Consider the following 13,469-nt stretch of genomic DNA (forward strand, 5'->3'; position numbering starts at 1 on the left):
TCCATGCAGGGACCTCCTTCTCTGGGCTTGGTGTGCCTATATGGAGTCTAGGCTGACTGCCCCTTTTTCTTTTTCCTTCTTGGTTTGCTTCTGTCTGGATATGATAGGTTGGTTCCTTTCCCCCACCAGAAGTTCTAGTATAGTTCTCTGCAACACACACTTCCAGAGTGGGAGTCAGGCTGGTTCTGGCTGGGGCTGACCCTGTAGTCCATTCTTTTCATGGATTCCTCCACGAGTTACATTGCCCTCCTGGTTTGGCACATCATGGTGGGGTCTGTATGCACACTCCAATTCTTTGGAGACACAACCAATACTCTTCCTCTGGGTGGGTTAGTGCCCTGTTCCCCCCATGTCATCATCTCAATTTCTCCCCACCCCCATTCTCCCTCCTCCTTACCACTTTCCCCTTCTTTGTGTTGGATTCACATGTACCTCCCTGGGTTTGGTCTAACTTCCTCCCCAAATGCCTATGCTTCCACCCACATATTGTGAAATAAGTGTCTTTTCTTCTATTCCTGCTATGTTGATTGTACTTAACTCAGGGGACTGATGTTATCTTTGTCCTTTTGAGATTGGCTTACCTCAGTTAACATAATTCCTTCCAACTCTTCCAATGAAATGACGTGTTCATGTGATCGTCCATGCTTTCCAGGTCAGCATAGTACTCCATTGTGTGTATGTGCCATAGTTTACTAATCCACTCATCTATCGATGGAAATTTAGGTTGTTTCCAATTCTTTGCGATTGTGAATTGCACCACAGTAAACACTGGAGCACAAATGACTGGCCTTGTTTTATGTCTTACCTTCTCTGAGTATATACCCAGTAAAGGGATGGCCGGGTCATAAGGTAGATCAATTTCCATTTTCTTTACGTATCACCAGATCACTTTACACAGTGGCTTTATATATCTACACGACCACCAGCAGTGGAGGAGGGTTCCTATTTCACCACATCTCCTCCAACATTGTTGCTCTCTGATTTGGGCTAATGTCAGGGGTGTTAGATGGTATCGCATGGTTGTTTTAATTTGCATTTCTCTTATGACTAATGAACAGAAACACTTTCTCATGTGTTTGGCCAGATGGCTCTCCTCCCTAGTGAAAATTCTTTTCAGTTCTTTGGCCCACTTCCTTAGGGGGTTAACTGTTTTCTTCTTTTTTGCAGGCCATGAGGGTGTTGTAGATTTTCATGATGAGTCCTTTGTCTGATGTGTCATTACGGAAAATCCTCTCCAAGTCTATGGGTTGTTGCCTTGTTACCCTCTTGGCGAAGTCTTTCGAGGTGCACAGGTGTTTTATTCTTACCAAATCCCATTTGTCAATTTCCAGTTCTACTGTGTGTGTACCCTTCCCAATTGCAGTGAGCCTATGAATTCCCTGGGCCAATGATCTTAGGTTTGTCCTGATTCCTTCTTGAGGGTCCTGTTTTACTTCTAGATCTGTGAATCCACCTTGAGTTTGTTCTTGTGCATGCAGTGAGGTAAACATCTTGTTTCAGTTTTCTACATGTGGCTACTCATTGTTTCCAGCATCACTTGTTAAAAGGGTCATCTGCTTGCCACTTGCTGTTCTTGGGACCCTTATTGAAGATCAGTTGTCTATGTGCTGATGGTTTTACTTCTGGGCTTTCTATTCTTTACCACTGATATGAGTATCTGTCATTGTGCCAGTACCTTGCTGTTTTGACCACTGCAGCTATGTAGTAGGTATTAAAATCAGGTAAAGTAAGTCCTCTGACTTTGTTCTTCTTGATGAGTTCTCTGCTAATTCTGGGCTTCTTCCCTCTCCATATGAAATTGGTAATCAGTTTTTCCAAATCTTTAGAGAAGGTTGTTGGTATTTGAATCGGAACAGTGTTAAACTTATAAAGTGCTTTAGGTAAGATTGACATCTTTACTATGATGAGCCTTCCAGTCTAAAAGCATGGGATGTTCTTTGATTTGTGGCAGTTGCTTTTGATTTCCTGTAGTAGGGTCTTGTAGTTTTCCTTGTATAGGTCTTTAGTTTTTTTTGTTAAATATATTCCTAAGTATTTCAGTTTGTTCATGGCTACTGTGAAAGGGTACAGCCTTCTTGATCTCCTCTTCCATGGTTCTGTCTGATGTGTATAGCAAACCTATCAACTTCTGTTTGTTGATCTTGTATAGTGCCACTCCTCTATATTCCTCTATGGCTGTAAGTACTCCCCTTTTGGATCTTTTGGGGTTTTCATTGTACAGGACCATGTTGTCGGCAAATAGTGATAGTTTCACCTCCTCCTCTCCCATTTGGATACCTTTAATGGCCTTTTGCTGTCTTATGTTGTTAGCTACAACCTCCAATATGAAATTGAAGAGAAGTGGGGACAGGGAGCATCCTTGTCTGGTACCCTTTTTCAATGGGATTGTTTTTGTCTTTTCTCCATTGACTGTGATGTTGACTGTTGACATTTTGTAGATAGCTTGTATCAGCTTGAGGAATTTTCCTGCCATTCCTATCTTCGTGAGTGTCTTAATTAGGAATAGGTGTTGGATGTAGTCAAATGCTTTTTCTGCATCTGTGGATATTATCGTATGGTTCTTATACTTTTTCTTATAGATGTGGTGTACAATATTGATGGATTTTTGGCTGTTAAATGAGCCTTGCATCCCTGGGATGAATTCTACTGGTTGTGGTGGATGACATATAATATACTTTTGTATTCTATTGGCCAATATTTTGTTGAGGATTTTTGCATCTATGTTCATTAGAGATATCAGTCTATAGTTTTCTATACCTGTGGGGTCTTTGCCCTGTTTGTGTATCAAAGTTATGCTGGCTTTGTAGAATTAATTTGGGAGTTTGCCATCCTTTTCTATACTTTGGAATACTTTGTGGAAGGCCTGAGTAAATTCTACCCAGAATGCGTGGTAGAATTCTGCTGTGAAGCCATCTGGACCAGGGGCTTTTTTTGTTGTTGGTAGCTTCTTGATGACCCTCTATTTTTATTTTCACTATGGGTTTGTTGAGGTTCTTGACCTCTGCCTGAGATAATCTAGGTAGGGACTGTTTTTCCAAGTATTTATCCACAACTTCCACATTTCTGAATTCATTAGAATACAGTCCTTCATAGTACTTTGTGATTATACTTTTAATCTCATTGGGGTCTATTGTAATTACCACTGTTTCATCCCTCATCCTGGCTATTGATGTTTGCTCCTTCCTTTCCTTGGTTAGGGTCACCTGCGATCTGTCAATTCTGTTGATCCTGTCATAGAACCAGCTTTTTGCTGCATTTATCTTTTGCATCGTTCTCTTATCTTCCCACTGGTTTAACTCTTCCTTGATCTTTATTATTTCTTTTCTTTTTGTATTGGAGGAATTGTTCTGTTGACTGTTCTAGTTGCTGGAGGTTTTGTGATAACATATCAGTCATAAGCCTCTCTTCTTTTTTCATGTATGCATTTATTGATATCAAAGCTACTTCTGATAACTGCCTTTGCAGTATCCCATAAGTTTTTATACATTGTATTCACATTCTCATTAGTTTCCAGAAACTTACTAACATCCTCTCTGCTCTGGTCCTATACCCATTCATGTAACAGGAGATTGTTGTTTATCCCCCAATTGATGGCCCTTGCTTTTCTGGTCGTCCTTTAATTAATCTCCAGCTTTATGGCCTGGTGATCTGAGAAAGATGTCTGAGTAATCTCTATGTGTTTGAATTTATTCAGGTTTGATTTGTGTCCCAGTATGCAGTCTATTCTTGAAAATGATCCATGTAGGCTTGAGAAGAATGTGATTTTTTTTTAGGTTTGGATGGAAAACTCTATAAATGTCTATCAGGCCCAGTATTCTAATTCCATTGTTTAGCTCTATAGCCTCTTTGCTGAGCGTATTTCCCAGTGATCTGTCTTTCTTTGATAGCAGAGTATTAAAGTCGCCTACTATGATTGTTGTATACGTGATTACTTTTTTCATCTTTTTAATTGTTTGACAAAATTCACCGCTCCATTGTTGGGTGCATAAATATTCAATATTCTAACTGGTTCCTGGTTTACTGATCCTTTGAGCAATTTATAATGCCCCTCCTTGTCTCTTTTAATGGTTTGAACCTTGAGGTTCATTTTGTTGGAGATTAGGAATGCCACCCTGCTTTTTTAAAGTTGCCATTTGCCTGGTATACTTTACGCCAGCCTTTTATTCTTAGTTTATTTTTGTCTGTGTGCTTAAAGTGTGTCTCTTGCAGCCAACAGATTGTTGGGCTATATTTTCTGAGCCAGTCCTCCAGCCTTTTTCTTTTAATATATGAATTGAGGCCATTGGAATTCAGAGTTATTATCACAATTGGTGCATTCATTGCTGTTATATCGTGCCTTGCATTTTGGGTGTTTTCCTATCTCCCTTCATATCAGTGTGCTGTATTTGTTTGGGGGAGCTTCTTTCTTGTCTTCTCTTCCCTCTGAGGCCCTGTTATGTTGGTAATTGTTGTTGGCACATTGGCTTCTGGATGGAGTTGGACCATATGGTGATCTTCTGCTTGTGCTTGGAAGAGGTTGATGCTTTGGCCATAGTGAATCAATAGTATTGTCTTCAGGGTCAGGTGTCTTGCAGCATATTCTTTGAGTCTTTCCTTGCCCTGGAAGATCCTTATCTCCCCATCTATCTTAATGAATAACTTGACAGGATAAAGGATTCTTGAGGAGGCGTTTTGTTTTTGTTTTTTCTTTTCAGCTTTTGGAAGATGTTGCTCCACTCTATCCTCTTCAGGGTGTCTGCTGATAAGTCTGAGCATATTCTTACCTGAGCTCCTTTGTATGTAATTGTCTTCCTTTCTCTTGCTGCTCTTAAACTATTCTCTTTATCGAGAGAAAATTTCAAAGTTGGATATTTTTACTACATGTCTTGGTGAGTTCTTCTTGGGGTTTTAGTCTAGTGTCTGCTTCCTGTATGAGTGCCTGATTCTCACACAAGGTGGGAAAGTTTTCTTCCAGAAATTCCTTCACTATCTTGGCTGTTGACTTGTGTGGTGTGTCCTGCTCTGGTAGACCAATTTTTCTAATATTATTCATCTTCATAGCGTCTGTCATTGATCTCAGGTTATCTTCTGCTTTTTAATTTTCTTATCTGACTGTCTTTCTCACTTGCTGAGGTTTTTTGTGTGTCTTCGAGATCACTGATCCGATTCTCTGCCTCCACAAGCCTAAATTGTATATTCTGTAACCTGTGTGTGGCTTCCGCTACCTCATCCATTAGCACCTGTATTTCTCTTTGGGGCGTGGACTTCATCCCCTCTATTGTTGAACTCATATCCTCTATCGTTGCATACTTATTCTGTGTTGCTTCCCTCAGCTCCTGCATTACTCCAAGCAGACTTCTGAAGATTTCTTTCTGTAACAAAACTGTGTCTGATTCTTCTATGAGAGTCATTAACACTGCTACTGTGTTTTGTATCCCTAATTTTTTTGTTGAGAGTGATTTGGTCTGTTGTTTTTTCCTCATCCTTTTGTCCATCTCATATTTCTGGGAGACCAGGGGGCTCATAGGTCTTTCTGTTATTATTATGATGTTTTCAGGGTGCTGCCTGTGACCTACGACAGAGGTGGGTCAGACTGCCTTGTAGGTAGAGTTCCTCGAAGTTTCAGTGACCAACAGTAATGAGGAGTTTCAGTGACTTCAGTTGGGGCTGGATCCTATATGTATGCCTCTGGACTGCTTTGACTTGGTCTGTCCATGTATGCTTAGCAGCCTTTTTTCTTGTTTATATAAAAAATATATTTTCAGCTCCAATTTTTAAATATGCCTAATAGAAGGCAAAGGTAGAGGAGGCCTTGCTGTATGCTCTTCAGACTAAGCATGCACTCCTCCTGGCTCTCTGTGGGCCTGTAGTACTGGGCTGGTAGGCAGAAGCTGTGTGGTTGGGAAGCGTACTGCTGCGGCAAACCTTCTGAATGGGCCGGATTGGGCTGGGGCAGCAAGGCGTAGCATTCAGGGACGCTGCTGCGCTGGGAACGCACCACAGGGCACCGCAGTGGCGTGGCCCAGCCAGGGAGTGGGCAAAAGTGACATCAGCGGGAAGTCCAGGGCAGTGGCACTAGCCTCCTGTGCCAGTAGGAACATGCTGGGGCAGCAAGGCTAAGTGTTCAGGGCCACCTGCGCTGGGAGCTCGCCACAGTGGCATGGGCCGACCCAGGATCGGACAGAGCGGTATGGACTTGGTCAGCAGGCATGTCACCGGCGGGAGCAATGGGGAGTGCCCAGGGCTGCTGACTCAGAAAGTGTGCTGCAACACGGCCTCCTAGACAGGGAGTTGTAGAAAAGCTAGCGGGAGCAGGCGGGCAGACAGGTTGCTGGTGGAGGAGTACCAGGCAACAATGGGGGCGGATTGCCCCCAGTTGCAAGTCACCTAACCATCTACAGGTAGACTGCAGGTCAGTTACTGGGGTCGTGGGTGAATGGAATGAGGGACCTGAGTCGGGGCAGATCACTGCCATGTGGGGATAAGAAAACCGCAGGAACAGAAAACGTCTCTCCTAGTGGAACACCACAAGTGGGCAACTGCTGCAGGGTGTCCCGCCACAGCTGTGTGTGAATCAGCGGGGCAGCCAAACATCTCCTGGAGTGGAGACCCAGCCTGGGGGTGGAGTGGGTCAATTGCTGTTCATGACAGCGATGGCCGTGTGGCATGGTGCGCTGGGGCAGCTCAGCCTGATGAGCCAAGATGCCTCAAGTATCAGATCCCAGAACTCAGGGCCTCCAGCTCAGGACAGATGTGGGGGTGGGGGAGGCGGGGAGGGGATGTTGTCCCAGGGGGTTCTCTCACTCACCAGAATCCTTCCTCTACACAGTTGTTGCTCTCTACCTGGCACTACGCCTGCCTTGCATGAAAGAGCCCTTAGTATATGTCACTCACCTGGGTGCCATCTTCACCAGCTTAATGATTCCTTAAGGCTGTGTGTGGTCTTAGTCTCAACTTGATAGTAATGATGTTGATATCTGTAAAGCAAAACAAAATAAGAAAGCCTGTGTAGTCACTCTTGTCAATGAATGTTTATATAAGTGTGAGGTGCATATGCATATTTACTATGCACTGTTTTTTTAATTTCACTTAAGATATAACGTTTGTGTATTCGTGTAGAGTTGCCTTGTTCTTTTGAATGATTGCATAATCTTCTAATGAATGATAATTGGCTTGTCTTCTCATGATGACCATTTAGATTCTTTTTTGACTTCTGCTATAACCTACAATAAGCCTCTAAGATAGAGGTTCTCAAACTGTATGTAGAGACCCCTTTCGGCGTCAAACGACCCTTTCAAAGGAGTTGCCTAAGACAATTGGAAAACACTTATTCCTGATGGTCTTAGGAACCGATACATGCTCCTCTGTCTCCAGGCAGGTCCACCCTTATGAAGATACACCCCCACACAAGTATCCAGCATGTTGACATTATTGTGCCAATCCCATCACACACACCCCATACAAATATAGGTGTATGTCACAAGGTTGGTGCCATAATGTACTTATGCGGACCACTCACACTTGTAGAGAGCAGCTACTGTGTAGAAAGCAGCTGCTATATTGAAAGCAGCTACTGTATTGGAAGTAAAACAATACTTCGTGAATTTTAATTACTGGATAAATGTAAAATCGTGTACTGTAAAATTAACCAATCCCCCCCCCCCCAAAAAAAAATCTGTACTATGGGAACTTAATCTGGATGCTGATAGGTCTTTTTATATTCAGCTATGGTTGATGTGAATACTGCCCCCTTGTGATAGTAACAGGTATGTAAAAAAAACCAGAATGGTAAATGGAAACTAATGAACTTTACTGACTGAACTATGCCATGTATCATCTTTTGTAATATTAAAGCCATTGTAATATATTATTTTCATTAGCAAACCATCCGATGACAATGAATCATGTAGAGAAGAATGTTAAAAAAAGAAAATACAGTGAGGAGTTCTTATACTATGGTTTTACCTCAATAATTGCAGCAGGAATTAAGAAACCATAATGTGTTATTTGTTGTGAAGTTTTATCAGCTGAATCTATGTAGCCGAACAAACCAAATCGCCATTTTGATAGCAGGCATCTCAGTTTTGCCGGCAAGGATACCAACTATTTTAGAAGCAAAGCTGATGGACTCAAGAAAGTTAGACTTGACACTGGTGGCAAGTACCACAGACAAAACATAGCAGTCATTGAAGCTTCATATTTGGTGGCACTCAGAATCGCCAGAGCTATGGAACCTCACACCATTGCTGAGGATTTACTGTTGCCAGAGACCTAAGACAATGTTCGAGTTATGATTAGAGATGAATTTGTTACAAAATTGAGTGCAATTTCCTTATCTAATGACACTGTTGACAGAAGAATAGATGATATGTCTGCTGATATTCTTGATCAGATAATCCAGGAAATTAAATCTGTCCCACTTCCAATATTTGGCACTCAGCTTGATGAATCTAAAGATGTTGCAAGCTGTTCACAGTTACTGGTTTATGTGAGGTATATTCATGATGGCGACTTTAAAGATGAGTTTCTTTTTGACTTACCTCTTGAAATGACAACTACTGTACATGATGTATTTGACACAGTGTGTTCATATCTGAAAGAGCATAAGATCTCTTGGGGAAAGGTTTGTGGTGTTTGCACAGATGGTGTTCCAGCTATGCTAGGATGTCTATATGGATTTCAACGTTTGGTACTGAATGAGTCACCAAAAATCATCGGAACTCACCACATGATTCATCAACAAAGAATAGCAATGAAGACACTGCCACAAGAGTTATAAGAAGTAATGAAAAGCGTCATAAGTTCGGTCACTTTTTTAAAGGTGAGCACTTTAAACAGTCGACTGTTTTCACAACTGTGCAGTGAATTGGATTCCTTGAATAATGAATGCTCTGCTATTTCACACTGAAGTGAGATGGTTGTCGAGAGGAAAAAATTTTAAACATGTTTTTGAACTTTGTGATGAACTGTTTTCAATCAGAATGCAAGACCACAGTTTGAAGCACTTTTTAGTGGTAAAAGTGAACTGTAGAAAATAGCTTACTTGGTTGCCATCTTTCCCAACTTGAATGAGTTAAATTTATCACTGCAAGGACCAAGTGCAACATGCCTCAATTTGTCTGAAAAGATCTGATCATTCCAAATGAAACTTCAGCTTTGGCAAAAAAAAAAAAAAATAGATGAAAATAAAATTTACATGTTGTCTACCTTGTCTGCTTTCTTTGAGGAACATGACATTAAACCAGACAAAAGGATTACGATAAGGTGACCAAACTTCCTGCTTTTGGGGGGACAGTCCCTATTTTAAACAATTTGTCCCGCGGCATTTTAAAAAGTCCCGATTTTTTGAAAGAATGCACGACAAATTAGATTATATGGTTTTCTGCTGCCATATGGCTATTTCGCCAGGATATGAGTTTTATCAATGGTGTCCCGCTTTACCAATGTTAAAATTTGGTCACCTTAGATTACGATAATTTTTGTGAAAGAACACTTGCACATGCTTGCAGACAAAATTTCATTGTACTTTCATTTGCACTTGCCAGAAGCCCATTCACAGTCAAAGTTGAAGATGTTCCTGAGACGGCACAAGAGGACTTCATTGAACTTATTAACAGCGGTGGAACAAGAACTTATCTCTCTACAATGACAGTTACAAAATTCTGGATCAAGAGTTTGCAGTCATATCCTGTTCTATCTGAGACTGTTTTGCACCTTCTTCTACCATTTCCAACAACATATCTTTGTGAAACAGGGGTTTCCAGCTTCTTGTGGAAGATGATCTTTATTGTGCTCTTGCAAAGACTGCCAGAGAATTTCCGATTTGGTGAGAAAGAAGCAATCTCAACCTTTGCACTGATGTTGGCTTTTTATGCATACTGTTGCAAAATATAGCAATGTAGTTTACTGTTGTTATATTAAAACTGTTACTTATGCTACACCATGTTTCAATGCAAAATTTCATTTATTTGTCATTAGAAATAAATACTTCACAATATATAATTACATATTATTTTGTGATTAATCACTATGCTTTAATTATGTTCAATTTGTAACAATGAAAATTATCCTGCATATCAGATATTTACATGATGATTCAAAGCAGTAGTAAATTGCAGTTGTGAAGTAGCAACAAAAAATTTTATTGTTGGGGGCTCACCACAACATGAGGAACTGTATTAAAGAGTCACAGCATTAGGAAGGTTGAGAACCACTTCTCTAAGAACATCTTTGTATCTTTACTAACAGAAAAAATCTGTTGTGTAAACAAGTTCTACTTAGAACATTTCCAAAGCTGTAAATCTTTTGGGAACAGTCAGCCTCATCTTAACAGTCCAAGTTACCTCCAGGGTTGTTATCTGTTAGTATACTTGTGGGTATATAGCTGGTCATGATATTGGCATTTGCAATTCTGAGTGAAATAGACAAATAGCTTTTCATAGAATTTAAACCATTTTACTTTGCCTTGAGCAATATAAGAATCAACCTGTTGCTATACAATTATTTTCTCTCTGATCCACCCCACAATTTGGAATACACTGTGCAACCCTACTAACCACAAGGCCAGCAGTTCGAAACCATTCTCTCATGGGGCTTTTTTTTCTCCCATGAAGAGTTTGAGTTATAGTCTCGGAAACCCACAGAAGCAGTTCTATCCTGTCTTCTAAGGGCAGCTATGAGTCGGGATCAACTCAGTGGGAGTGAGTGAGGTACAACTCCGAAGCAGCCCTGCTGGTGGTAGAATGTGAGCCATGTTGGACCGCTAACCACCACCTGCCCCAAGGGAGAAAGAGGAGGCTATCTGCTCTGGTAAAGGCATTCTGGAAACCAGAGTCACCATGAGTTAGAATCAACTCGATAGCAGTAGTTTATGCCGCACTGTATTTTCTCAGGGGAAAGACTGGTGAGATAGGTGGTGGTAACTATTGGTACTCATTTCAGAAACTAAATATGACTCTAAGGACCACTTCCTAAATGATATATATTTGCTGAATTAAATGGGTACACTGTTAAGCATCACGGAATTTACTGTACATTGCTTCAGAGTGCAATGATATATGTGTAGAAAAGCTTCATTTTGAAATTACTAACCAATTTAAGCCTTCCATGGAGATTCATTCTCATAATAGTGAAACACACTCCACATATTATAGAAAAGGTTTGGTTATAATAACATTTTTGTACTTCATTATTCACTTATTAATTTCAAAGGAAAAGTCATTTCCCCCCTCAGTCTCATCCATTTTTCCAGAGAAAACTGATATTAGTTGGTAGAATTGTACTAAAACAACAGACATAATCTTCCTGGTCCTTAATGCTACCCATTACCGTTTGATTGTGTGTATACACATGCAAGTACACATAAATACGCACAAGTACACCCACTCTTACAAATGTACACCCAAATACATACACACACACACACCTGCACCCTTGGTTTTGAGAGCCAAATCATCTGTGATTTTATGACAATAGAGTCATTTGTTTTACGGAAAAACGTGAAAACATTCTCACATGTAAGACATTTTTCACAGATTCAGGGAAATTATGAAAGGTATTCACAAACAATGCTTGTCTTCTCTAATTATTCTCTCTGTGTTGCAGCTGAGTATTTATGAAAGCGAGGTCCTAAAGAAACTTGGAAGGTTTTATTTATATATATATATTAATCATTTTATCAGGGCTCATGCAACTCTTATCACAATCTACACATACATCCATTGTGTAAAGCACACTTATACATTTGTTGCCTTCATTATTCTCAAAACTCTTGCTTTCCACTTGGGCTCCTGGAATCAGCTCCTCATTTTTCTTTTTTATTCCCCTCCCTTCCGCTCCCCCCTTCCTCATGAACCCTTGATAGTTTATAAATTAAGTTTTAATTATATTTTTCTGTAAATAGGATTTTTCTCAAACTGACCATTGTTGTTCTAGTTGAGAGTTGTTTCCCTCACCACCTGTTTGGCATTATTTTAAATCAGCTGATGCTCAATTAATCTATTCTTATAAAGCTTCCCATCATGATTTGACTTTCTAATATGGTTCTTAATATAACACTATACTAATTCACAAAAGAAAAAAGAATCTTATTGACCCCATTTGAAAAGCACTTGTAGTGTTGCTTACAGTGTTTCTGGCAAACAATCTGATAAAATCTCACAGATTACAACCTGTAATTAATATAAAATTTCTTGGGTTATTCAAATTAAAATGAAAATTAATAAGTGATTATTAAGCAATTAGATTTTATGTATTCCTTTTAAGCACATATATTTTGCTCTCAAGAAACTGTCTGGTGGTAGGTAGACACTGTTAAATTTAAAATCATTTTCCCCATAAAGAGACCAGTTTATCTTATTATTCAGACGTTAGATACCAGTAGGCTTTCAGAAAAATGAGGCTTCTTTGTGGTCTGTATTATCCTGAGTTCATAGCTTTCTTACAAGTCATGGAAGCACGTGGTGGTTAGAACAAAGGAAACAGCCATTTTCAGTAGTCCACAGCACCCTCTAGCATCCTCTTGGTTAGTCTTTTTAAAATTCAGTGGATCATTTTCTTAATGCTTATAAAAAAGTCCACTAATGTAATATGACCCAGTAGCTTTTATAGGATTGATTGAGAAGAGACCATTGAAAGATTCCATGGAAATTAACTGCAAGTGAGAGGAATCATCACTATTTTTAAAAATAATCTGTACATTTGTTTTCTGTGGAATGTTTGGGGTGGGTTACAGGTTATAACTTAAAGCTGGACAGGTTATGTCTTACTGTGGAAGCAGTAAATATCCTGTTTCGTAATCATGTTTATTTGTGTGTTGCAGGTACTTCTCCCAGCAGCTGGTCTGTTACAGTTACAGGATGTGAAGAAGACTTGCTGTGAATTTTTGGAGTCCCAGCTTCATCCTGTCAACTGTTTAGGAATCCGGGCTTTTGCTGATGTGCATGCATGCACAGACCTCCTAAACAAAGCGAATACCTATGCAGGCAAGCACAATAGACCTCTGGCAGAGGACTTAGCAGAGAAATATTCCTAAACTCACTGTTGATTTTGTCAACGAAATAATTGTGTACAAGGTGGACAGGTCCATATGCTTGTTGGGGGAGGAAAATGTTTTCATAGAACATGGTAGTCTAGTAAATTTCAATTTTCTAGACAGCTGTGGGATGGCTTGATGGCCTTTATAAAATTGTTTGGAGGGAAAAATGTGATTTGAGTTCCAGAAATCTGATTTGGGATGAATTGTTTGAATGTATTTATAAATTAGGGATTACCTGTAAATGTAATAGGGGTACCTGTAATATGTAATATTCTTGTAACTCTTTTTCAGTGGAGTGAGAAATTTTAAGAATAATCAGACAAAATTGAATTCATTATTTATTCATCATTTTTATTAAAGGGCTCTTAAAATATATAATTGTATTAAGCACATTTGCACATATGTTACCATCATCATTTCCAAAATATTTTCTTTCAATTTGAGCCATTGGTAT

At 39.8% G+C, this 13,469-nt stretch overlaps 1 protein-coding gene across 3 annotated transcripts in view; it reads left to right on the top strand.

Annotated features, from left to right (window-relative positions):
* Positions 1–13,469, top strand: part of KLHL2 (kelch like family member 2) — a 152,599-nt gene that overhangs the window by 91,271 nt on the left and 47,859 nt on the right. For all 3 annotated transcript variants that reach the window (XM_075564232.1, XM_075564233.1, XM_075564234.1), the window contains one exon: positions 12,800–12,962. In XM_075564232.1, the coding sequence (XP_075420347.1) occupies positions 12,800–12,962 (163 nt within the window). The remainder of the gene's footprint in view (positions 1–12,799; positions 12,963–13,469) is intronic.

This window comes from Tenrec ecaudatus, chromosome 12 (genome assembly GCF_050624435.1).
Source record: "Tenrec ecaudatus isolate mTenEca1 chromosome 12, mTenEca1.hap1, whole genome shotgun sequence".
NCBI lineage: Eukaryota > Metazoa > Chordata > Mammalia > Afrosoricida > Tenrecidae > Tenrec > Tenrec ecaudatus.